General features: G+C 54.8%; 9 protein-coding genes across 9 annotated transcripts; 5 read left to right on the top strand and 4 right to left on the bottom strand.

Moving 5' to 3' along the window:
- Positions 1–825: 825 nt before the first annotated feature.
- MFIFM68171_02002 (uncharacterized protein) lies at positions 826–1181 on the bottom strand (the record flags this gene model as incomplete). The annotated part of the gene is made up of 2 exons (XM_071057424.1): positions 826–839; positions 899–1181. 2 exons carry the CDS (start codon positions 1179–1181, stop codon positions 826–828), a joined length of 297 nt encoding a protein of 98 aa, XP_070913525.1.
- On the top strand, positions 973–2286 carry MFIFM68171_02001 (uncharacterized protein; the record flags this gene model as incomplete). Its single annotated transcript, XM_071057423.1, has 1 exon — positions 973–2286. The coding sequence occupies one exon, from the start codon at positions 973–975 to the stop codon at positions 2284–2286; it is 1314 nt and encodes a 437-aa protein (XP_070913524.1).
- Positions 2287–3832: 1546 nt separating this feature from the next.
- On the top strand, positions 3833–4585 carry MFIFM68171_02000 (uncharacterized protein; the record flags this gene model as incomplete). Its single annotated transcript, XM_071057422.1, has 1 exon — positions 3833–4585. The coding sequence occupies one exon, from the start codon at positions 3833–3835 to the stop codon at positions 4583–4585; it is 753 nt and encodes a 250-aa protein (XP_070913523.1).
- A 518-nt stretch (positions 4586–5103) lies between these two features.
- Positions 5104–5958, top strand: MFIFM68171_01999 (RmlC-like cupin domain-containing protein; the record flags this gene model as incomplete). The annotated part of the gene is made up of 1 exon (XM_071057421.1): positions 5104–5958. One exon carries the CDS (start codon positions 5104–5106, stop codon positions 5956–5958), a length of 855 nt encoding a protein of 284 aa, XP_070913522.1.
- A 1159-nt stretch (positions 5959–7117) lies between these two features.
- On the top strand, positions 7118–9021 carry GAD1 (glutamate decarboxylase gad1; the record flags this gene model as incomplete). The annotated part of the gene is made up of 4 exons (XM_071057420.1): positions 7118–7135; positions 7192–7430; positions 7498–8100; positions 8175–9021. 4 exons carry the CDS (start codon positions 7118–7120, stop codon positions 9019–9021), a joined length of 1707 nt encoding a protein of 568 aa, XP_070913521.1.
- Positions 9022–9429: 408 nt separating this feature from the next.
- On the bottom strand, positions 9430–11454 carry MFIFM68171_01997 (Phenylacetyl-CoA ligase; the record flags this gene model as incomplete). The annotated part of the gene is made up of 6 exons (XM_071057419.1): positions 9430–9762; positions 9832–10166; positions 10226–10646; positions 10699–11064; positions 11124–11359; positions 11412–11454. 6 exons carry the CDS (start codon positions 11452–11454, stop codon positions 9430–9432), a joined length of 1734 nt encoding a protein of 577 aa, XP_070913520.1.
- A 2411-nt stretch (positions 11455–13865) lies between these two features.
- Positions 13866–16635, top strand: MFIFM68171_01996 (Putative oxoglutarate iron-dependent oxygenase protein; the record flags this gene model as incomplete). Its single annotated transcript, XM_071057418.1, has 7 exons — positions 13866–14554; positions 14669–14805; positions 14856–15788; positions 15842–15882; positions 15930–16166; positions 16217–16435; positions 16483–16635. 7 exons carry the CDS (start codon positions 13866–13868, stop codon positions 16633–16635), a joined length of 2409 nt encoding a protein of 802 aa, XP_070913519.1.
- A 1025-nt stretch (positions 16636–17660) lies between these two features.
- Positions 17661–18920, bottom strand: atp12 (ATP synthase mitochondrial F1 complex assembly factor 2; the record flags this gene model as incomplete). Its single annotated transcript, XM_071057417.1, has 2 exons — positions 17661–18481; positions 18593–18920. The coding sequence occupies 2 exons, from the start codon at positions 18918–18920 to the stop codon at positions 17661–17663; spliced, it is 1149 nt and encodes a 382-aa protein (XP_070913518.1).
- A 900-nt stretch (positions 18921–19820) lies between these two features.
- On the bottom strand, positions 19821–23557 carry MFIFM68171_01994 (uncharacterized protein; the record flags this gene model as incomplete). Its single annotated transcript, XM_071057416.1, has 3 exons — positions 19821–22889; positions 22954–23332; positions 23475–23557. 3 exons carry the CDS (start codon positions 23555–23557, stop codon positions 19821–19823), a joined length of 3531 nt encoding a protein of 1176 aa, XP_070913517.1.
- Between the last annotated feature and the right edge of the window lie 1823 nt (positions 23558–25380).

The following is a 25380-nucleotide window of genomic DNA, read 5'->3' as shown; positions in this document are numbered from 1 at the left end:
TAAAACCGGCTTGTAGAAACTGTCTTTGGAAGGGGGCGGCATTTTTCGTTACTCTTACTTGCAGTCCGCTTGCTTTATTGAGAGCAATACTGCCTACGAGACAAATTGTCAAGCTAACACTTTACAGAGCAGAAGTTCAAAGCTAGTCAAACTGGCTAAGTTTTGCACGATCAACACAAATCGACGGCCGCAAGCCTTGACTAATTTGAGGTCGAGATCAAACCTTTTTGAAGCCATTCCCAGATCTATGGCACTACAATTTCTTGGCGTTGCAGTTGATGTCGGCTCAAAAACAGGGGGTAACTTTCCCTTGAGAGCCATCGAGCCGGAAAGAGGGGCTTTCCTGATTGGGCACCCTCCCAACAGCCTAACTATCCGACACTTTGACCTGTAATGGGTGATCGGTCCAGCGGGTCGGGAGGACGTAGAGATGCGTCCTGGCGTGCTTGCGTAGAATGCCGAAAAGAGAATGTGTTCCGCCGGCAGGTTTGCTCTTGTTGTCGCGTCTCGGGAGGCCAATTGGCCGCCAATGCTGCTACCTGCGCCCAAGACCATCCCTCAGCCGAGCCCCTAGGTCACGGGACGCGGCGCCCCACCTGATTTATCCCGGCAGCCACCCAGGTTCGAGGCGTTGCCAGGCGATTGTTTGGTATGCAACCTTAATTTGGGGCGGAACGATGCTCCGCCTTTGACCAGAGCACGAGTCGTGGGGGAATTTGAGCCCGCCCTCTCTGCTCTTGTCGCTGTCCGGTATGTGGCATGGACACTTTCATATATGCTCCTCTCTCTCTTGTGTCCGCTCTAGTAAAAGACAGCCGTCCGGTTTTAAATGCCCAGGTCTGCAGGCACGCCATCACATGAGTCAATGCAGTGACCACCTCGAATCCGAGAAACACACCCGACAGCACCGATGATTTCGCCAATTCGACCCGTCTCAGCACAGTCCAATTGTCCAGATCCGATCCCTCCACGATGGCCATGACCTTGATCCTGGGATTTGTCGGTAGCATTCGCCACTTCTTGGTTTCTGCCGCGCGCTGGGCCTGGGGCTTGCCGGAACCAGCGATCACAGAGCCGGCGGCCACAGAACCAGCGGCCACAGAACCGTTGGTCATCGAGTTCTTGCCGAGGACGTACAGCGCGGACAGCGCACGTGGCAAGAAGCGCTGGATAAAACTCATTCTGCGTTCCTCTCGCTCCCAGTGGCACCTCAAGTTTACTTTCTCCGGCACCTCTGTTCAGGATGGCACACGCCCAATCGTTGCCAAGGGAATGAAGCGACGGAACGATCTCCGTGACCTCTGCCGCTGTGTTGATTTCCGCCAGATCCCACTCCTGGATGACACGGTTACCGAGGTTATCCTGTCGCTTGACCCCAGTCCAGAGAGCGTCAAGCTGCCCTACACGACACAGCCAAGCGCAGACAGTGAGTACGCCTCCATCATCAGCCACCTCTGGGTCTGTACCCTGGAAGACCCGCTCCGAATCCGCTTCCCTGTTTACGACAGCAGCAACGGCATCTCCGCTAGACGGCTCTCTGAAATCCGGGTGAAAGAAGAGCTAAACGGCGACTCCGTGTACAAGGTGCTCCTTCAGGGCGACGAGACACCGTACGTCTACAAGGAGGTCGAGCGAGCCCATTATGTCCCTCGGGACACCGAAGTGCTAGAACAGGAGCTGCGGAACTTGGACATGTTTCGTGGCACTACAGTCGGCATTGTCCAGCTTGTCGCGGCCGTTGTCTCGCAGAACCCATACCAGACCACCCAACCCGGCAAAGAGTGCGATCCCGTCGTCTTACGCGGATTTCTCCTTGAGCACCATCCAAACGGCACACTGGAAAGCGCATTGAAATCGCCAACCCCCGAGACCAGAGAGCGCTGGTGCGAGTGGGCACTCCAGATCGCCTCGGCCTTTGCCGAAATGCACCGCCGCGGACTAGCTCACATGGATTTGAAACCCTCCAATGTTGTCCTCAGTGGCGAGTCCGACGCAGTGCTGATCGATATCAGCGGCATCGGAGGCGTCACACGTCAGTGGCTCTATCCGGAGATGCTCGAGAGCAAGAAAGATCCACTGTCGTGGGGCATCGCAGCGCAGCAACAGAATGATATATGGGCCCTTGGACAAATTATACTGGCCATGGCGGATGCCTGTTGCGCCGACGAGCAAAAGCAACTGCTGAGGAGTGTTGCGCTGGCTACTACACGTCCCTGTCCACGCATCCCCCTCAGCGAGGTCATTGCCGCCTTGTCGGGACCGGCATTCAATCTTGTTGCGATTTGAAGAACTATGTGGAAACAGCGTTTTTGAGCGGTTTTGAGGGATTTGATGGATTTGAGCCAGTTGGGCCACTGTTAGCCCTCCTGCGCGCACGCCAGGGGGGGCTTGTTTTGAGGGAGGGTAGTGTCACGGATCTGACCGCTCAGCTCTACAGCGCTGGGAAACCCACACCAGCTTCGACACCGATTGTACGTGATACGCTGGTAGAATCCACGGTTCCCTGACACAGACCCATTACAGTATTAACGCCTACGTTCTAGGGATTTTGGTTCAGAACTCGCTACATCTCAGCGCTTTCGTCGGATCTCGCCCGCGTCTGCGCTCATCTCCGCCTCTTGCGTATTCGCCCGCCTGCTCTAGCGGGGCTGATTTCCCGTTGGGTCAGCTTCCTCCCAGCCTTTTCCCAGGCCTCAGTGAGAAGCGTGTTTGTCGAGTGGTTTCTGCCCGACCGTGCCGTCCTTAAGATACAGAAACAGGGCGGCGAGGAGGAGGTCATGGCCGAGCTGTTCGAGTCGGAGGTGAAAGCGTATAGTCAACTAAAGCTCCTTCAAAGGAGTAGTTATCCCGAGATGCTACAGTCAGTTGCGCTTCAACGGCGTCAGGGCTCTGCTGCTCGAACATCTAGGAGGCGTCTCCCTAGTGTCGCCCGAGAGGGCGACCCTCACATAGCAGGAGCTCTCAGATCTGCTGCAACCATGCTACCGGGCGATTCATGCCTTTGGGGTGCATCACGAGGATCCCCAGCTGGGGAACTTTCAGCTTGTGGATAGGAAGATCATGGTGCTGGAGATTGAGAGAGTGGCGTTCTACCTGTCTGCGGGAGACAGAATTTCTTTTATGAAAACGAATATTTGGGACTTGGCCGACCGGTATCGCGATGCTCAGGTTTATTACCGGCACGAGGGCCTGCTGGAAGCTGCTTGAAGCCAACCAACTAGTTTGATGAACCGAAGCCATCACGGGCGCCCTCGCCGCCCTGTTGCACGCTGCACGGTTGCTTTACGCTCCGTGCAAGCGTAAGGATCATTCGGCTAGCGAGTATAATACACGGCAACCCGAACTTTACGTTATCTTCCTCAGACAGTGCGGCGATTTACCGAGGGTACAGACTTGGAAACTTCAGGGAATGCCTCCGCAGACTTGCTGGTCGACAAAGCCAAGGCAAAACCGCCTGGCGGGCTAACTAAGGCATATTGGCAGGCGGGACAGCAGAGAAATCGGAGGAATTGGACGGTGCATTGCTTGATTCTCTTTCGAAAAAGAGAACTCCGCTCGATTCTAAACTCCTCACCAATATTGGGACATATCGCTTCACCGGTCTCGCCGAGAGCTGGTCGCTGTCTGGTACATACAGCTCAACCACATCACGTGATGAGGTCTTACTGGTTGTTTCGATGTTACGCGTAGCGCTGATGCCTGCCCCTCCGTCAACGTTATCCTGAAACCAGCTTCGACCCCTCCATCTGCATCACACTTCACCTTGAACATCAATCAGTCCAGATCGACCAATCCCATCCCGGGAGACTCCGTAATTCATCAAGATAGCAAGATGCCCATTGAAGGAGTTCACATCGACAGCTCAGGGAGGAAAGTGTTCATCCCGCTCGAGAACAATCCGGAAGTCTTCACCTCACTCGTTCACGACCTTGGAGCTTCCGATGAACTCGGCTTCTACGATGTGTTCAGCATAGACGATCCAGATCTATTGGCATTTATCCCGCGTCCCGTATACGCGCTGATCTTCATCACGCCTCCAGATATTTACAACACCGTCCGCGAGAAGGAGCGCACACCGCTTGCCAGTCAGAAGCTAACATACGACAAGTCTGGCCCCGACGAGCCCGTAGTGTGGTTCAACCAGACGATCGGCCACGCCTGCGGGCTATACGCTCTTATTCACTCCATCGCAAATGGAGGAGCACGCCCCTTCCTCAAGAAGGGCTCGCTCCTGGATAGGTTGATCGAAGAGGCAACGCCGTTGGCCCCCGTTCCGCGCGCAAGAGTCCTCTACGACAGCGCTGAGCTCGAGGAGAAGCACATGCGGGCCGCTAGAACGGGCGACTCAAGGACGCCAGGCGCAGACGAACCCGTGGGCCTGCATTTCATCGCGTTCACCAAAGGCAAGGACGGACATCTGTATGAGTTGGAAGGTGATACGGATGGGCCATTGGATCTCGGGCCGCTGGAGGACGGCGAGGACATGTTGAGCGAGAAGGCATTGCAGAAGGGTGTGAGGAGGTTTATTGATGTTGCGAATGGGGAACTGCAGTTCAGCATTGTGGCTTTGGCGCCAAGCCAGTGAACTGGTGCTGCTCATGATCAGAAATGGTGTCAAAGTGCTCCTAAATCCCTTAGAGAGTTCGGATGAACAGGACGCCGATTTCGCAAATAGCTGGATATGAACTTTGACGAGTGAGAAAGAATTGAGGAGTTGTGGAAAAACATGCTGACTCATCAATCCAGCTTGCCGGCAGTTAAGCATGAGGTAATCATGGGTCAGCATTTGTGGCAGCCAAACACTCCACTTTGCAATCAGAAGCCATGGAGAAGAGAATTCCCACAAAGACCACAAGACATCCCTAGTCCAAATAATCCGTTGGAAATGCTCACCAAGCATTCTGTTGCCACTGCCCAGCACCTGCCACCGGTTTCTCGATATCCTTGACGGAGTCCTCTGTTCTGACTATAAGAATGAAGTCGGAGCACCTCTGGCTGTCTTGTTAATTCCTGTAGTTTCCAACCCAAATTGCAATCAACGCTGCAAGTAATTCTTCAGCCTATCTTATCTGGTTCCATATGTTGAGAACTGCTTCAACTGTGATGTCCAAGACACTGAAACACGTCAAGATCACCCCCCACCGGTCGTCGGCACGAGGCCACAGCAACCATGGCTGGCTGGACACCTATCATTCGTTTAGCTTTGCAGACTGGTTCAACCCCAACTTCACTCACTTCGGGTCCCTGCGAGTCCTCAACGAGGATCGGGTGAAGCCCAACACCGGCTTCCCAACCCACCCGCACCGGGACTTTGAGATCTTCAGCTACATCCTGTCGGGCGCCCTCACACACAGCGATTCCATGAGCAAGAAGTCGGCCGACGGCGCGCAGTCCGAACTCTCCTGTACAGTGCAACGCGGCGACATACAATTCACGACGGCTGGGAGAGGGGTCACACACTCCGAGTTTAATTATGGGAAGGAGATGGTCCACTTCCTCCAGATATGGGCCCTTCCCTGGAAGCGCGGCTTGACCCCGCGCTATCACTGGGGACGGTACAATGACGAGGACAAGCGGAAGGGCTTCGTTAGTCTGCTGAGTCCGTTGAAGGGCGGCGTCGACGCGACCGAAGCCGAGGAGAGCGCGGCTGAGCCGACGATTCCCGGGACCATAGCCATCCATGCTGATTTCGTCATGGCCGCTGGCATTATCGAACCAGGCAACACGTTCGAATGGATTGCGGGCGGCAAGGCGGCACAGTCGGGCAAACGGAAGGTCTACATTCATCTGCCCATGACGAAGGGCGGCAAGGCGAAGATCAGGCTGGACGGCAGAGAGGAGGCGATTCTGGCCGAGGGCGATGGATCATTCGTGGAAGGCATCAACGCAGGAGATAAGCTGTCGGTAGAGAGCGTCGGAGAGGCCGAAGCAGAAGTCATCCTTCTGGACAGCGCATGAAAGGGAGTGGATTGATGCCTGTTGTAGCTAGCAAATACCCAGTATTGTGAACACAAATGCGTTTCTCATTGACTGCTTGTGCGGCTTTGCGGGTTCTGCGATTCCCCAAGTCGTTATTCGCGACCATCAAAAGCGCCCTTCATCGCCTCGACCCGCATGGGCCGATGGAAATGAAAGGAAAGACAAATTCCTGCTGAGAGGATGGCTCCAAAAATTCCCTGCCAGGTCGAGACCCAACAGGAGCGGTCAGGTTGTAGTTTTCAACTAGCAAAAACGTGATCTCGGACGAATCCTCACTGATACACGTAAAACCCCTGCACCGGGATGGAGAGAAAAAGAGAAGAAGAGGAGGAAGATGGCGGTGGGTTGCAGGGACTTTATATGCACTCGGTAACTAATGGACCGTGCACGTCTGCAATTTTCGGGCGCCTGCAAATTGTCCGTGCGTCAGTGGGGCCACTATCCGCTCCCCACAACCCGAACCCTCACCAGCTGGCAGACGGGCATGTCCAACACATCCCAGGAGTGTAGCCGGTTATTCGTCGTGGTCATCGCTGGTTTCGGCTTTCCCTCCCATTATCTTCCTCTTTTCCTTATTATTTTCATCATGTTAATGTCATGATCATCGTCTTGGCAAAGCTAGTGCTCGGTTTCTTTAGCGTAAAGGCAAGCAGGGTTGGAGATGGTTGGTGACAGGCTGAAGAGGCAGGGACCGGGGAGGTTCGAAGCGTGTGTACTCGTTTGATATACATTCTTGCGCAAATATACGGCTCCCCGATGACAAACAGTAAGCTACGTGGTGTGTCTTGTTTTGCATGCTAACTGTTGATCTCCGGGTTGGTGCAACACGGTTGCGGGAGTCCCGCTTGATTCCAACTTTCGATGTCGTCATAGCTGTTCTCAGGAAACACGCATTTGGCCACAGATGACAACAATAAAGGGACACCAAATTTTCGTGCTCAGTAGAGCGAAATGCATACGGAATCCCCGGATACTGCAGGCTAGTTCCTGCCAAGTCGGATTCATTTTCTGGATCTACATTGAAGCTCACTGAGCTCATCTTACACAATAAACCTCAACCCTCAACCCTCAACGGCCCCACCCTTAACACCTAAACGGAGAACCCCCCCTCCAAAAAAAAAAAAAACAATTGCCCGCCATGTCTCTCGCACGACACGTGAGTGGGCGCCGAAGTGGTGGCATTTAACCCGGAAAGTGCTAATTCGCTTACAGGTCAACCCAGAGGACATCATCCGCCACCTTCAGGACCTGCGCATACCCGAGCAGCAGGCGTCCAGCGGTAGCAGTGGAGGCCAGACATCCCATCTGACCCCATTCTCCACGCCCTATGCCAGCCAGCGGGACATCCCCAAGTACCAGATTCCGCAGGATGGCGCGCCGGGCGACACCGTCTACGAGATGCTCAAGGATGAGCTGGACCTGGACGGGCGGCCCAACCTCAACTTGGCCAGGTAACCTCTCCGTCACCTATCTCCATCCCGTGATGCCTCCGTACGTTTGCGCTAAAACTTTCCCCAGCTTCGTAGACACCTATCTCGAAGACAATGCCCAGAAGCTCATGGTCGAGAACATGGGCAAGAACCTGGCCGACAACGACGAATACCCGGCCCTGCTCTCCATCAGCACCAGGTGCGTCAGCATTCTCGCCCACCTGTGGGGCGTCCAAAAGGGAGAAAAGGCCGTGGGCGCGCCTACGGTCGGGTCGTCCGAGGCCATCCACCTCGGCGGCCTCGCCATGAAGCGCCGCTGGCAAGAGCGCCGCCGCGCTGAGGGAAAAGATACCCTCCGCCCCAACATTATCATGGGCGCTAACGCACAGGTGGCGCTCGAGAAGTTTGCGCGGTACTTTGAAGTGGAGGCGAGGATCTTGCCGGTCAGTAAGGAGAGCAAGTACCGCTTGGACCCCGCGTTAGTGAAGGAGAACGTGGATGAGAATACTATTGGAGTGTTTGTGATTCTTGGGAGCACGTACACGGGACATTATGAGCCGGTGGAGGAGATTTCCAAGATCCTGGATGAGGTGGAGGAAAAGACGGGAGTGAGCGTGCCGATTCATGTGGACGCGGCAAGCGGTGGCTTTGTGGCGCCATTTACGTATGCTGGGGCGGGAGGGTCTAAGTGGTGGGTTTCCCTTGCGTTTGGCTTTCTATCCTCTTATCACAAGGAAAAGCCAACACTGACCAGTCGATCACCAGGAACTTTGAACTCCCGCGTGTCCATTCCATTAACGCCTCGGGCCACAAATACGGCCTCGTAACCCCGGGGGTAGGCTGGATCATCTGGCGCGACCAATCCTACCTCCCGAAGGACCTCATTTTCGAGCTTCACTACCTCGGCGGCACCGAGGAGTCCTTCACGCTGAATTTCTCGCGGCCCGGCGCCCAGGTCGTGGTGCAGTACTACAACCTCATCCACCTCGGCTTCTCGGGCTATCGCGAGGTGATGGAGAACTGCCTCGCCAACGCGCGCATCCTCTCCAAATCCCTCGAGGCGACGGGGTGGTACACGTGCCTGAGCGACATCCACCGCCGGACCGACAAGCCCACCCCGGCAAACAGCAACCACCAGCACCCCGACAACGAGGCCCAGCCCCAAACCCAGCACGAAACCTCGGCGGACTACGTCGCCGGCCTGCCCGTCGTCTCCTTCCGCCTCACCGACGCCTTCCAGCGGGAGTTCCCGCACGTCAAGCAGGAGACCATCTCCCTGCTGCTGCGCGCCCGGCAGTGGATCATCCCCAACTACGCGCTGCCGCCCAACGAGGACGCGACCGAGATCCTGCGCGTGGTGATCCGCGAGAGCATGAGCTTCGACCTGCTGGACCGGCTGGTCACCGACATTGTGCAGGTGACCGAGACGCTGATGGAGAACGAGGAGCAGGTGGACTTGGGGATCCTGACGAGGCAGCGGAAGGGGGTTGTGAAGGAGAGGGAGAAGGAGAGGGAGCAGGGGAGGGAGGAAGGGAGGAAGGAGGAGAGGAAGGAGGAGAAGAAGGAGAAGAAGAAGAGGATGGGGGAAGGGATTCACCGGTCTGTTTGCTAAAGGAGAGAAGGGAAAAGGATGGAGTGGGAGGTGGTGAGGTGCAGGGAGAGATGTCCGACGGCTAAGGGTACATGTGGCAGGATAGCTGAGGACAAAGATCGAATGGAAAGGAGAGAAGAGAAGACTCGTGGCCCTGTAAAACGAAATGGCTCCGGTTTTGTTTGGTCAAATGCAACGGTTAGATTGGTGTGTCAAACGGTGGTCTGCGTTTGCAACCCAGATCCCTTCACATATCCACCCAAACCAAGCTCGAATGTAACGCTGCAGTTTTCTGTCCTGCAATTAGCCCTTGAAGTACTTAACATGGCTCGCTAGATAACGACAGCTAAAACACCACGCGCAGCTACATGCCGTAAATCCACGCAGACAAACCTCACAACTGCTCGTACAATCAACCTCATCGACAGCTCACAGCTTAGGGCCCTTGGCCCTCCTCGCCTCCCTCTCCCTATCCCGCAACAGTCGCCGCAGGATCTTGCCGCTAGGGCTCTTGGGGATGGCGTCGATGAACTCGATGCCTCCCTTGAGCCACTTGTAGTGCGCCTTGTGGTCCTGGACATGCTTGACAATCTCGGCGGCAATCTCGTCGTCCTTGCGCGACGCCATCGAAGGCGGCGTCACGACGAAGGCCTTGGGCACCTCGCCGTCGCGCTCGTCGGGCACAGCGATGACGGCACAGTCATCGACGGCGGGGTGGGTCAGCAGGTGCGCTTCCAGCTCGGCGGGGGCGACTTGGTGGCCCTGCAGACATGGAAGAGATTAGCTTCTTGGGGCGGACATATAAGGTGGCAGAGCGGAGGGATATGGTACCTTCACCTTGATGAGCTCCTTCAGACGGTCGACAATGGAGAGATGTTCGTATCCGCTGGGCGCCTTGGTGACGATGACCTCGTCGCCGGTCCGCAGCCACCTCCCGTCCTCGTCCCAGATGTACGCCTCGGCCGTGGCCTTCTCGTTGTTCAGGTACCCCAGCGTCACCGCCGGAGATTGCACGAGCAGCTCGCCGGGCTTGCCGTACTCGGTGATCTCCTTCCCGTCGGGGTCGATAACCTTGGCTCTTGTGCCGGGCACCAGCGAGCCAGACGTCCCTTGGCAAATGTCGTGCTCGCTTGTCGAGCAGACCACGGTTGCGGACTCGGTCATTCCTGCCAGCATGTCAGCAATTTTAGCCCGTCATGGGTTTGGTTGGCGAGGGAGCATGTACCATAACCCTGGCCTAGATGCCAGGCAGGATAGAGCTTGAGGAGCTCCTCGGCCGTCTCCTTTCCGAGGGGCGCAGCGCCTGTAAACACTAGTCTGACGCTACTCAGGTCGTATTTTTTCAGAATATCCCTGCTGCTCAGCATGCGGACAATGATGGGAGGGACCACAAGCAAGTGATTGATCTTGAAGCGCTCAATGGCCCGGAGGTACTCGGTGAGCTCGAACCGCGGCAAGACAATGACCTCATCGCCGCGCCATGTCGCTGAATGCGCAACCACCACCAGGCCGTAGATATGGCTAAAGGGGAGCAGTCCGAGCTCGACCTCGGTGTCGACTCCAAACTGCTTCCTGGAGACGCTTTCGTGGAGACAGTACTGCATCGTGTTTGCGATGACATTCCGATGCGAGATCATGACGGCTTTCTAATCGCTTGGTGAGCACAAGTCCAGGTCTTTGCGCGGCGGGCGAACTCACAGGGAGACCGGATGTGCCGCTGGAGTAGCAGAGGAAAGCCACTTGGCGAGCACCCTGTCCCTTGGCCCAGTTCAGGGGCTCGAGATCCGGCACCGAACGGCCCAACTGGACCAGGTCATCGACAGTCTTGTAAGGGAGCTTCTTGGCGTGATGGGGAAGGTCCATGATGAAGATCTTGTCGTCGGGTATCCCCACGGCCTTGGCTGCCTTGAGCGCCGTCTCCAGAACGGGGACACATGTGAAGAGGGCCTTGGCGCCAGAGGATCTGAGCTGGTGCTCCAGCTCGTCGGCTGAGTAGGCGACATTTGCGGGCGTCGCGATGCCGGACAGACGGTGGATGGCATGCAGGACAGAGAGGTAGTCGATCTGCCAGGGAGTGAATACCATTGTCCGCCCTGGGTTCAGGTCAAAGCAGAAGCACTCACGGTGTTGAGGGAGAACACACAGATGACCTTGTCCCAGGGCAGGTCGGCGTTTGGCTCCCAGCCCATCACCTTGGACAAAGCCTTTGCGATAAGATCGGTGCGCTGGTGTGACTCGCTCACGGTGTACGTCTTGCCCGTGAGTCCGCAGGTGAAGGGATTCCGGCTCTTGGCGATCGGATAACGGCCGTAGATTTCATTCCTCATGAACTCCCCAATGGTGACCGAGTCGGGCGGGTCTGTGTTGCCGTCAAACAATGAACTGGCTAACGCGGGAGAGACACTACTTACCAAACGGGAGTTTAGGGACCCATGGAGGAGGATAAAAGACCATCTTGCGGTTGGCGGTTGTGGGTCGTGCACAGCCGGTACTCTCTCAAGTTGCGGTGAGGGTTGTTTGTGGACGAAGTTTCAAGTGATTCAACTACACCGTGTCGATTCCGGAGAGTCGAGCTGTAGGGGGATGATGGTAACTGAGTGTACAGTAACTGGCCACAATGAGGTTGCGCCTTTTCGAAATGATGGGATCGAACAAAAAAAGTTCCAGGTCGGGGGAAGCAACCCCCAGGCACCCAGCCACGGGCTCGACCCGGCCAAGTAACCCCTGTATCCTCAAGAATTACCGAGTGCTAGCCGCTCCATATTGCCGTGCATTAGGCCCATTACCCCACAATTCCCCCCAGTCGCCGCCAAGAAACCCCCGCAAAATACCCCATTCCTCGGCAAACTTCCCTTGCTGGGAAACCCGCAAATGAGGGGAATCAAGAACAGCACACAGGTCGACAGGTCCTCGTCCGCTAGGAGATGGAAGTGCTTCTCAAACACCTCGGCTAGATTTTTCTGATGAGTCCGGCCGGGCTTCAGGAACTGCACGACTCGCGACTCAAATCAGTGGAGTTGGTATCAGTAGTGGCGTTTTAGTCGACACTGCCTTTGGCTGAAGTGAAACATTTGTTGTTGCCCGGTCCACCAGGAAGCCTTCGATTGCACAAACAATGCGAGAACCAATCAAATCTAACGTGAACATGCTCCTGATTGCCCCTTTTCTACCTTGGATACAAGATACCACTCAGAACAATCTTTCAGACAATGAACAAAGATTCTCAACGCAAAGACATCATAATGCTTTGGTAAAACGCAAACCTCCCTCCTGACCATTCCCTGGGTTCTCACGTGTTGACTAAGTTACTGAGGGCCTCAGTCATAAGTACTCATGTGCACCTCAATGTTTGCTTTGTTGCAAAACTGGACGAAGATCACGGGCCCTTCTAGCTGGTCAACGGGCCATATATCTCATGTTATTGTCTTTCAAGCTCCTGGTCAGGCCGACCGGAAATCTTGCTGCTAGCCTACACGTGATCTTCACGTAGCCCCCTTGGACGTTTCACAGATCCTCCTGCTCAACTTAGCGCTGCTGTCATGGTCCGTGCCCCTCCACATGACTCTTGAGCCGTGTGCCTTCCCAACAATCCTCATCTATAGATATTCGGAGGCGGAAGGCGCGAATGGATGGATATAGAGAGATTCTTCCCCGCTGCCTCTTCCCCATTCCACATAAATACTTCTTTCCTGGCTCCCTCAAATCAACCTTTTTCCTCCTCCAACCTTCCACAACCTTATCCAAACACCACCACCACATTTCGACCTCAGTATTGGTCATTACTAGGTATCACAGACCAGCACAACGCCGCAGTCAAAGTACCAGGAATATTGTAAGCTTCTCCTCTCCCTTCCTCATCATCAGCATATATCCATCAATCGTAGGGCGGCGCCAAGCAGTCTAGACGCACGATTGGCAGCCAGCTGTGCTTTTCACACCAGCAGCTGTGTGTCTGAGGGCCCCGGTCGCACGTTGTGCCAGTCCAGTTGTCACAGGCATCGTTCTGGAGTTAACAGAGAGGGAAGCAGCCCTAGACTCTTCAAGACACCATCGAGACATTACAGTTCGATTTACAACCACCCGCGATACCTTCAGTGAACTGACTCCTGGCGGGGAGCAAGAGCGTTCAAAGTATGTCCTACATTTTCCTTCGACTGGGCTCTGCCTCTCTGGCACTCTCACAAACAGCTGGCCCCAGTCGTTCCTGCTTGCAACAGGACCAGGTGACTCTGAGTCTCCTCCCAATTCTTTACCTACCAATCTCTCCTCGCAATTCTTGACCTACCAATCTCTCCAACCTCCGCTCTCCAACTCAATCTCTTCTTCTCTCGTGGCCGACCGGTCGAGTCGCTCTTGCTTCCAAAGCTCGAGATTGAGATCTCTTTTCATCACTCTTCCCTTCCACTGCTTTCTATCCTCCGTTCTCCTTCTATCATATCAAATCCCCCCTTCGTTCCTTTCTGGTTTGTCACCAGACCACCCAACTTCCTCTCTTGGAGACACACTCTTGCGCAAATACTAAAGACAGAAACCCAATTAGGTTATCTCGATCAAAATCACAAATTCTCACATCGAGCAGTTGCCTGACGTGTCGCTCGGAAAAGCCGTTTGACAGGACCTCAATATCCATTTCTACTTGCAAAGTCTCGAAAACATTCACAAAGAATTCCGATACAATCATATAAAGATACCCAAGGAATCATCGACGAGCAAGTAAGTTACCGTTAGCCATCCTGTCATTCCGCGTCTGTCATACAAAAGAACAGAGGCTTAATGCACTATTAAAGGATTCATTTCGCATCTATTCCTAAACACTCCCAAACGAGGGTTCCTTGCTTCTCAAGCTAACAAGTCGCATCAACAAGATGGATGCCAAGACCCAGGACGACAACATCACTTCGAATATGGAATACCTTGCCGTATCCCGCGAGTCAACTCCAACGTCGCCCCTAACTACCCCCCCTGACACATCTCGAAAATCTTCAGTGAGCCCATCTAAGTTCGAAGTAACGACCTCGACTAGCTTGAACATTTCTGTGCGCTCAGACACCTATACCATGGTGCTGAGTGCTCAGTCCACAACTCGGAGCTCTACTCGGTTGGCTGCTCAGCGTGCCCAGACCGCAATGAAGCGAGTCATGGCAGATATGGAGCCGGAGATGGTGGACAAACCCGCCAAGCGGACCCGCCCTTCCCGTACATCTTCGGAAATGGATGCTTCCAGAGATGACACGGACTACCTCAGAACCATATCGGAGAGTCCATGCGAGGACGGCACTGTCATTGCCAAGCCGGGTCGGACCACAAAGAAAACCAGAGTCGCGATAAGGCTCAAAACAAACCAAGCTATCCAAGGGCCTGTGCAGCGCGCCCAGCCAGCCGGCACGCCTCAAGTGTGGGCAAACGGTCGTGGCAGTCTGTGCGAGGCCCTACCATACTTTCGCGCCTTTAAAGGAAGCCTCCACTCGGCCGATGTAATCGCAAAAGGGTTCCTGATTGATCAGGAGGCCGAGCACGGAGATGTGTTCGATGCCCAAGTCATCATCTCCTCGGTGTAAGTGCAATCACGCTTCCTGACACAGAGCCGGTCATCTGCCAGTCCTATAGTATTGCCGGCGCAAGTCATGTAGTCTGTTCATATTGATGTGCCTGTTGCTGACTGTTGTAGTGGTGGCGGCCGCATCAAGGACCCAAAGAACAAGACCGGCGCCATGGTTCGAGCCAAGGATGCCGCCGACAATGCGGTCAATGTTAGATCGGTTCGAAACGCGTGTCAGAACGGGTCCCTCGTGGCGGTTATTGCTGGTAAGACTCATACTATTCCTCCTACCGTTGTCTGCTAACCATCTTCAAAGGTGAAAACCATCCCCTTTACCCATGCAGCCCTCCCCATCCTTACGCGGTGCTGGGTTACTTCCACATAACCGACATGTGGAAAGAGAAATTCATTCCCAAGGGTTCAAAGGACACCATTCTCGTCTGGCGTATGCGCTTCGAAAAGGCAGACTTGACCGAGCCCTCTTGGTGGATGCCTGAGAGTTATACACCTCATCAAAACACTGATGTTCCAGTTACACCAAAGGCCAAGTGCGAGAAGTGCGGCACTCGAAGCAAGGAGATGTTCACTGCTGGTTGGTTTTGCCTCAACCATCTCTGCGAGCAGTATTACGTCTTTCCGGATGGCGCTGCAGTTGACCCCAAAGGCCTCGCTTATACCGACCCATTTCTCAATGAGCGCACTCCTTTTATGGGTGAGATACCCTTTATCAGGCCTGCCGTGCCTGACCACGCCGGGCTCCATGGCACAGAGCTCTCCCTCCGCCGTGGCTTTGTGTGTCCCGACTGCGGCTGCTGCAATCGTCGGGTCTACTGGAATCGCTGGGAGTGCGAGAACAAGGATTGCCAGTATCGCCGTGACGCCCCGATGATGCCGTACCCCCAGGACACGCTTAACCAGGAGAATGCAAAGTTCGATGCAGCCATGGAGAAACGCCGGAAGCATTGGGGAGTGAACGAGAACGCCCTCAATGAGCACCTCTTCCATCACGACCCGTTCGCCACAGTATTCCAGAGAGGCTATATCCGGCTCTCGCAGACTTTGACTCTCGGTGGTTACCAGGTTCGACAGTATTTCCTCCCGGATTCCCAGGGCCGAATCTTGGGCTCCTTCAGCATCTTTTCCGCCAGCCCGGAGGTCAACGCCAAGCCTGGTGGTCCCGACGAGCTTTTTAGGACATTGGAGGTCACCGACATTGGTCTGCGCCGAAACCCCGCTGCTGTTGTTGGCCGTAAGTAGTACTGGTACAGCACACAATGAAGTGGACGCTGATGGAATATTTAGATAAACTCGAGGGATATACCAGACACTTTCAGCAGAACTTTGTAAGCAGCATCAAGCTATTGATGGTACATGGGCTAACGCACAGTAGGGCGCCAGATACAAATTCGGCGTCTCGGTCCAGTCAAAGGGCTTTGCAGAGGCACCCGACGTGATTCTTCGTGCTCTCCACCGCTTGATCTGGGCAAAGAAGGTAGCTGTTCCGCAGTCCAACGGATTCATCAAGAAGCTGCCTGGGAGGTTCATCGGCGACTATGCTCTTGTGGGAGAGAGCGACGATTTCAACGAGCTGCTGGCTCTGGGATACATGGAGGATGACAAGATAAATGTGCGTCATCTCTTACATCTTTTTGATTCTTGCTGACATGGCAACCGCAGTACCATGATGATGGTGAGAGCGAGCTTGGACCCGTTGTTGCCGCCCTTTCGCTCGGTTCTCCCTCCACCATGCGATTTCGACCCAAGCGGAAGACGCAATTCTTCCTCCCCACTCACTCAGAGAATGGAAAGCTTTGCTACAAGGAGATTCTCGAAGTGACCATGAAACACGGCGACATCATGGTCATGATTGGAACAGAGATCCAAAAGGTCTACGAGGTGCGTTGCGATGCCGGCCCTGACGTGAATATGCCTAACGAGACCAGCACACCGTGGAGCCTTACGGGAAGCGGCGTTTCTCGCTTACTGCTCGGTACATTGATCCAACCAAGATGAGCCTGCAGTCGGACAAAGATGATGCTGCCGTCAAGGGCGCCATCCCCGAGCATGCGAAAGCTTTCGAGTATCACGGATACTGATGAGAAGCACTCGATACCCGATGGTTCGATGCACGATACTTGATGCTCGTTGAGGTTCACGGGCGGCATATAACACTATATTATCCGCCATTCACTTATTGCGCCATCTACACATTCGGCACATTTGCATGTGTGCATTAGCCCTCTATCTTGGGCGATAACGCTCTCATTGCTTCGATTTTCTCTTTTTGCTCTTTCATATGCAGTTCATTTCTGGAGGACGGACTGGCTGCATATCAACCATTCCCAGAGTGCTTTGCTGCACTCTTTCATTGCGGGATATGCTCGGAAGATGGAGAACCATGACTATCTTCCAGGAACCGCTTGGTACGACAGGACTCGTCTTAGTTACCATCAAGACCCCATAATACCCAACGGGGTGTTGAGGGCGTTTCTTCGGAAAGGAGGGTTCATTTTGTTTCTCTGGGTGGGAAGGCTCGGTGTCTGAGATGGGCTTATTATGGGAAGAGCTCGATATTTCCGACTCACAACTCGCCGTCTTAGGCCGGACTGGGATCGCTCACAGGGTGCCTGACTCGGCGGAAGCACTCCAATTTAGACCATTCTAACATCTTTAGCTGCACCAGCAGTTTCTCCCCTTAGGAGTATTCACGAATGGCAGGTTTAACACAGGGTTCTGGCATTTCGGGCGTGATTTTGATGATTTGGGTGAGTGCCAACTGCGGCAACAGTACCTTGCAAAACAGTGTGAATGTCCCATCGTGATGTTAGGAAGATGGTGAAGCAATGACTTAACCTACCAGCTCCTCGGTCTTTGCTCGGAATCGGCATTTCAGGTTATACCCACGGCTGCAACTAATGTGATGTGCAGGAGATGGCCATGTAACAGTGTAAAATGCGGTTCACCAGGTTTGACCTACAAATGCAGACTTTGTCTAAGACGTTGAATAAACAGTTCCCTAGCGATGAGCTAAGGCAATGAGTGCTGTGGTATGATACAATATAAGCTGATATATATCTATCTCTTTTTTTTTTTTTTACAATCCACTCCATTTCCAGACCCATCATAGCTTAGGTCCGCTACCTCCCCAGCCCTTCCCCTTCCTATTCCCGCTCACCAACAGCACCGCACTCCCTAGCTGGCGCCTCAGATCCTCCTTCTCCACGTCGTGCGTGTCCTCCACCTCGCCCCATTTGCCCGTCTGCCACGTCACCTCCAGACTGACCGCCCTGGCCGCCTCCTCGACCCCGAACCGCCCGGCTTCCCCGTCTTCGCTGGCACCGAGCCCGTCGTGGTCCTCGCTCCAGGTGGCGACCAGGCGCGCGGCGGCCAGCAGGCTCTTGCCGGCGAGGGTGGCGCGCTCGAGGGCGGCGAGCTCGAAGGGGGTCAGCGAGAGGATCCAGCCGTGGATGATCTCGCGCGTGTTGGGGTCCTGGCGGCGCGGGAGGATCGAGGTGCCGTCGAGCGCCGGGCGGATCGTCACGCCCGGCCAGAGGTGACGCGTCAGCGGCGCGATGGTTTCCGACGCCGCCCGTTCCTGGAGCTCGCGCAGGCTCGGCCCCTCGTCTCCGGCATCGTGCTCGGGCGCGGACGCGGGCGCCGGCGGCGACCAGCAGAGCAGCGAGTCCGTGTCCAGATACCGCAGTAGCGTCTCCGCGATGGCCGGCTTCGTCGCCCCGGGGTCCTCCGCGATGTCCAGCGCCCGGCAGACCAGCGATGTCAGCGGGATCAGGTGCTGCTTCGTCGCTTGCGACGCCGACGTCAGCTGGTCCCATTCCACGGCGAGGGCGTGGGCCAGGAGCGGTTTGGAGGTCGGGAGGCGGATGATGGTTTTGTTGGTGGGGTGGCGGAGGGGACGGGCGTCGAGGTGGATCTCTAGGGCGCCTTTGGGCGTGGCGAGGAGGGAATCGTCAGCTATGGCGAGGGAGAGAGAGAGACAGAAAGAGATAGAGAACGAGTGCAATCAGGCTGGGTGTGGCAAAGAGGAAGACATACCGTTCACCTCCCGCACAGTTACGTCCTTCCAGAATCTCTTCTTTAGCCCTGTGCTCTTCCCACTGCCCCCGGTCTGTTTCCGGATATCCCCCGCCAGCCTTAACATCTCGGCCTGCCTCTTCCGCCGCGCGATCCTCTCGTCAGCGGCATACTCTGCGCTCGGCTGCGGCGGCTCCGGCGGGGGCCCGGTCCCGTACACGGGCACTACTTTGGCGGGCTGGGCGGGGTTGCTATGTATCGCGCGCCTTGTTGTTGACCGGAGACTTGGCGCTATTGTCGTGGAGCTTGACCGTAGGGAGAGGAGGCATATCCGTGTGGCGGGCGCCATTTCAGAGTGAATTGGGCGGGGTGGAATTGGCGGCAGAGTTCAATTATGTACGATGTACAGCGCAGGATTGGACACTGGCGTGGTACATACATGTCACGGCCGATGTCAGTGCTTGACAAACTTTTTTTTTGGCCCGAGAACCTGGGGCGGGACGCGGCTCGTGCCGCTGATATGACAGGGGTAAGTTATGCATCCTGTGGTAGCAGCACAATTGCAACACTTACTGTAATAGTAAAAGAAAGCTATAGAGCTAACCGACTACATTAGTATACTCTTAAAAGATATGGTGTAATAGTAGTCACTGTTGTACAGCCCTGTTCCTCCGGCTGCGGGGTGGTTTGAGGTCGTTGTGGCTCGAGCGTTGTAGAGATGGTGTGGGTCTCCAGACAATACTGAAGCCAGGCATATCGATTTGGTGGTATTTAGTAGGTCAAGACACGGTAGCATTATAGACAAGGATCGCACCTGTCATCACGGCAAATCGCCTTTGCTGTATATTGTCAAACCTATAGTATCGAGCAAAAGTTTTCCCCCCTGTTGAGGTACCGGCGGAGCGCGCTAAAATCGGTCGCCAGCTGCTGCCAGACTCGGTTCTCCTGCAAAAAAATACCTAAGACCACGACTCGCTTCTGATGTACGTTATACGAGTAAGAAGAAGAGATACAGCGATCGGAGATGCAACGCTCACGGAAACGGCTCACAGTAAAGGAGCCACAGGGTGTTATGCCTGTATTCTGCTTCAGCGGCAGCGGTATGCTACATGTGTCTTATATGCGTCGCTAGTGATTGGGAGCTGCGAAGCTCTCGTCCATATATTGTTAGCTAGGTGTCTGTTATTCGCGACTGTGGTTTCAGGCGAGGTCTCTCCGCAGAAGGAAGCCTCTTCCCAGCTCCAGTACATCAGATCCTTGGTGATGATACCGAAACCACTTCGGCCTTGGTGATCGAGAGATCCTTCTCGCGAAGCCTTCTCTCCCACTTCGTCTCCTCCTTGGATAGCAGCCTATGCCTGACATCGAGGGGAAGAGATTCGATGAAGATCAGCCGAACAAGCTTAGCCGGCGCCGCGGCGTTGCCCGCGTCCCGCTGAGCCCTGACCCAAAAGAGGTTGTCGTCCAGCTTGCGGAAGAAGTAACTCTGACCGTCGCTCAGCGTCCAAGAGCCCGTGTTGTCGCTGCTCTGCGCTGGGCAGAGCACAGCCGTCTCAAGCAGGTGGATTTTGTTCTGCCAGATGGGGTTGGGCCCGCGGCAGGTAAAGCGCCCGACCTCGAGGCACTGAGCCGCCACTATGTAGGCGAAGGTCGCGCAGTCGTCTGAGTCTGCCAGTATCGGCATCCACTTGCTGTGGTGGTCTAGCGGGATGCGGAAGCACCTGTTGACGATGCCGTTGTGGGGCCATGCGACCGAGAAGTATGCGCCGTCGGGGCTTAGGCCCGTGTGTTTGAGTGTATGGAAAATCTGTCGGACGAGAAAGAGGATGAGATGGTGGAGTTCATCGGGCAGGCTCCTCAGCCACTCATGTAAGGTTGTTTGGTTCGTGGTCGTCGTCCTGAATGCCTCTATTGCTCCGTGTACGCAGGAAAGCTGCTCCCACAGCTCTACCTCAGTGTGGTTCGTCAGCGTTCTCGCAAAGGCCGGGAGCAGGTCGGCGACCAAGTCCCTCAACTGCACACGCTGCGCGACTCCGGTGCAGTAGCTAACCTTGACGCCCCAATAAGAATCCAAAAACGGTACTAGCATGTGGTTGTCTCTCTCTAGGATTCTATCTTTGATCGTCTTGCCCCGTCGCTTTACCCATATCTTGTTGGTTGTGATGGCGAAGTTGTCTGGGCCCCCTTGAAAGCCAAGTTGGTATTCGGCAACCTCGGAGTAGGATGTGTACGTCCCAAGTTCCTCAAAAACACAAGAAGAGCCCTCCCAGCAGTGGCCTTCATTGTTCGTGCAATTGGGATTTGTCTTGACTAGTCCCCCTATGACAATGATATCCTTCAGGTTCAGTGTGGGAACTTTAGCGGGCAGTCTTAGAGCGCGGTCCCAGTGATAACGGTCTTGAGAATTGGACCCGGCTGGAGGGCTGATGTACCCTCCACCGATTTTGATTGCCACCGGAGACTCACCGCGGCCGGACGGGAAAACCAGGTCGCCGGGGCCCCAAGTGTCAAGGAGATCCTCGGGGGTCGCTGCAACATCATGCGGCACTCCTGACGGCTCTGCCACCCCGAAAAGTATGACCGGCCCCTTCGTCATGCCTTCAAGGCAGGTGAGGTTTGCCAGGCTCGCCCTGAGCTGGAGGTGGTTGCGTGGCGCTTCGGGATCCTGCATGCCCAACAGCTCGATCCTCTGGAGCGGCGTGTCCAGGTAGAACGGCTGCAGGCTTCCGAGATGCGCTTGGGCGTAGGAGAGGAAGCCAACGCACAAGATCTGGAGTACCAGTGCCAAGATGTCAATAATGCGATCCAGGTCGTTGTCTTCGGCCGCAAGAAGAAGCTCAAGAAGGCCCAGCTCAAGGGCCTGGGGTTTGATAGTATCGTAGCAGCGACGTAAAGCGGCAGGCTTGTCGGATGAAGAGCAATTCCTGGCACTCGATAAATTGCCACGCAACTCGGCTGCTAACGAGAAACTAACTGCTCGTAGGGTAGGGATTCCACGCTGGTTCCCGTGCTGGTTCCCGTGCTGGTTCAGGATCGTAAAGGAATTGCAGCAGTAGCCGACATCTTGCACGACCCGCAGGGCTGCACAGAGTCTGTCGGCTACACAGAGCAGCCGGCAGAAGATACGCTCATTGGTGAGCAGCCCAACATCAGATGGATGCCTGTAACTGATAGAAGCCACTGAATTATCTTTGGTGAACCGGACGGTTCCGTTCCAGAGTGTCCGGTCCCGTGTGGACGGTGCTATCCCGCCGATACCGCAGAGCTCCTCGATAATCCTGCGAACTTCACGGTCTTCGTCTGGCTGCACTACCTGCCGTGAGCCAACATTTTCCCTGTGGTTTGGGATAAGTAGGTTGTGAACACAGCCCTCCAAGTGGTGCGACGGCAATACGTCGCGGGGTGGGATATGTGTCGGTTCGAAGAAGATCCACGGTGAATCGTGGGCGCGTTCGTAGAGTAGTTCAGCGATCTCCTCGTGGTTGTAGCCAACCTCTTTGAGATCGGCGATCCACGCATATTTGCCACTTGCCGCTTCGTTGAAACGGGTTTCCAGAAAGACCCTCAACAGCGTGGCGTCCGGATATGTCAGCGTCTCGGATATGGTATTCGGAGCTTGTACGAGGCATTCCACCCGAGCCTTGAGAGTTAAGAACGGCTTCCCTGTAACGAAGAACGTGGTGTATGTATCTTGCCACGCTGTGGACTCCTTGCTGTCGCCACCACCGTCCTTTCGCCCATCGGCGGAAGCCGGATCAACTCGCAAGGCCGCTTCGGCAAGACGAAAGATGTGCTCGCTTACGTGCCTTCTTTCCTGTGAAGAACCTAGCGTCCGAACCATGTCAAGGTGACGGTCATCATTTGTGCTACGCCGGAGATCCCCCACGTATCGTCCCAGGATATTGGCGTGTTTCCTAAGAAACGACCTAACGCTGAACTTCTCCACCGCTGCTCGATACAATGATTCTAACTCTTTGGTGCCGAGTAGAAGCTCTGCCAGTTGCGCAGATATGTAACTCGGTGTGATGTATGGGCCCAGGGGGCTGACGACTGACGAGACAGGATCGGTGCCGGGGTGCACGTCATTGTTGCCCGTTTGGTTGCCCTGCACTGACTTTGTTGAAATGGGAGGTGAAGATAATAGCTTGGGCCAGTTCTGCCCTTTACGGTTTCTCCTCGGCGCTTCTCCCCGCACCGACTCTTCATCCACACCGAGCGTTGGAGCCACGGCGGTCCACGGGGCCGGCACGTCGGTTCCGCTTTCGCTTTCTTGGCTACTGAGTGGTGCGTAGGGGCTTTCACATAACACCATCCGAGCCTAATTATCCAAACCATCAGTCAAACATTTTCAAGAACCAAGGGAGAATGGTAGGAAGGCATACCTCATGATTTACTGTCAACCGGTCCAGCTGCTTGCGAAGGCGGGCAATCGTGCAGTCTCTAGTCTGTAGCTGGGCCTGATAAATGGCGCTTTGCTGGCCAAGAAGGTGACCCAAGTACTCCTTCGTAGATGGCTTGAGCTGGACGCCATCGGCCTTGAAGACGGTAATAATTTGCGAGAGCAGAGTTGGCGTATCATCCGGTATCGAGAGTCCACGGACGCGCGTTGGTAGCGTGCTATCCAAGCTAACTGTATTCGGTGTTGGTAGGTACAGCTCGTTGGCTTGGGTGCTAGTGTTGGTGGGCGTGGTAGGCTGTTTGGAAGAGCGCTCATGGAGCCTCTCGCGGGCGCTTGCCTCATGCACTTCCCAGAGGAAGAAGCTACATGGAGGCTGAGAATCGGTTGGGCAGCATCTCAAGACTGCCACGGCCATATAAGAAACTCTGTACCTTTCGCGCGGAAAAGGGAAGGGGGTCTCTACATAGCTGGCCTTTGGTTGGGCCCTCCTTTTTGACGGCATACCAGATAGCCGGGCGGTCGCAAGCACAGAACCACTTCTCATCACGGTAGCTGCCATTCTCGAAGGTCGATACAGTCAACGGCATGATTGGATGGGGTTTGGTTATCGTATAAACTGGTTTAGTGGCAGACTGATTTATTCAAACAACACCAAGAAAGTAGCATTCGATATGTAGAGAACGAACGCTGATATAATTAATATAAATAAAAAGTTCCGTCTCAGACAAGCACAAGGCTGAGGCCTCTGCGCCGCCTGGGACCCCTTTAACGCCATGCCGCATGGCGACGTTTATTGAAACGACAGTTGCGGGGCACTGCGGCGAGGTAGCACGCGTCTCTATGAGAAGTGGCCAATCGGTCAGTTTGTTTACAAATATTATGCATGCAGTTCAATCGGACATGGCTGCAGGTGGAAGGATGCGTTCGGAAACTCCAACGAGTCAACGCATGTAATTGGCCCATTCTCACGGCCACAGGAATGCTGAATACCGCTCACTTAGTCTTGTCACCAGGCAAACTCGCATTTTCCCTGGATTGAGATATCCGGGCTTATCACCCCCGCATGCCTGCGTTCGTCAGGCGTTTCGTGTTGGCTAGTAGAAGCATCACTCGCTGTCTATTGACGCTTCTTGCCTGTTGACTGCCGCGTGAGGGTACGCAATTCTAGCGGGCAGGTCGCATGCCTGCGGCCGGTTGTCAGACTCAGCCACACAAAATCTGGCTTGGCAGGAACCAATAGCTCAGAGAATCGCTTCGCTTGGTTTACTTGACCAACATGGATGCGCAAGTTCGCGCCCGCTACAATGGAAGTAGAAGTCTTGATGACCTCGCTTTAGACATGTTGGCGGTTCTTTCGAAGTATCTCGGAACGACCGCTGTTGACGAGTACCAAACTGTGACATCGGGCCATCCACTTATTCGACCACTAGATGGACCTGGGAACTCAAACACGGATATTTGCAAAATCTAACGCTAATCCAGACAGGTGGGCACAGTCAAGTACATTCTCTTGGGCATTAGAGGTGAAGAATGGAAGCTGGGCACTTGGTCTGACTAGTGTCGCGAGGCGACCACAATCCTCGGTCGATTCAGTCTCGGAGAAGAGCGGAAGGACAGCTCACTGCGCTCTCTGCTCTGATCACAACCGCCCGGTAAAGATTGAGTATGGTACTTGGCCGGCGCAAATGTGCGTCAAGTGCAGTTTTCTCAAGGAAATAGTGGAATGTTGCGTTCAAGAGGGCATCTTTACCCTGGCCGGCACCAAACAAGAGATCATATGGGGCAAACGGTTTGACATCACCTGGTGTATCTTTGACGGGTCCCGGGTATACTCAGAATATAGAGTCGGCATCTTTACTCTCCCATGTAAGCAGCAAGTCGCTCTCGTAATTACTGCCCTTCAGGCTTCGTCGGGAAGAATACTGACAAGCTCTACGGTGCGGTCCCATAGATCAACGCAGCCCTTTCCAAGACATACCCACCGGTAGGGTTATCGACCTAACAGACTCGGGGAAGAGCCTCGCCAGGGTTCACCGTTAGATACGTGTCAGGCTTCCCACAAATGTCTTCCAGAAGAGCAATCTATGTTGCCAAGGCGACTCGTTGATGTTGGATCCCCCTCATCGTATACAGTCAAGTTGTACGAGACACAGAATGATACGGGCCGATACGTATGTCCCAGTCACTGTTGGGGCACTGGCAGGCCAGCCTGTACGACCAGACTCGAGACACTCGAAGCAAACAAACAAGGCATTAGCTGGGATCTGCTGCCGGCAAGCTTTCAAGATGCAATCGATTTTATACAACGCCTAGGTCTACGTTACATTTGGATCGACTCCATCTGCATTGTCCAGGACAGCCCCGAGGACTGGAACGAGCAGTCATCCTTGATGGCTGACATCTATGGAAA

The sequence above is a fragment of the Madurella fahalii genome, assembly GCF_045866475.1.
Source record: "Madurella fahalii IFM 68171 DNA, scaffold_1, whole genome shotgun sequence".
NCBI classification, from domain to species: domain Eukaryota; kingdom Fungi; phylum Ascomycota; class Sordariomycetes; order Sordariales; genus Madurella; species Madurella fahalii.
Note: the sequence above shows the minus strand (reverse complement) of the source record. Positions and strands in the feature narration are given on the sequence as shown.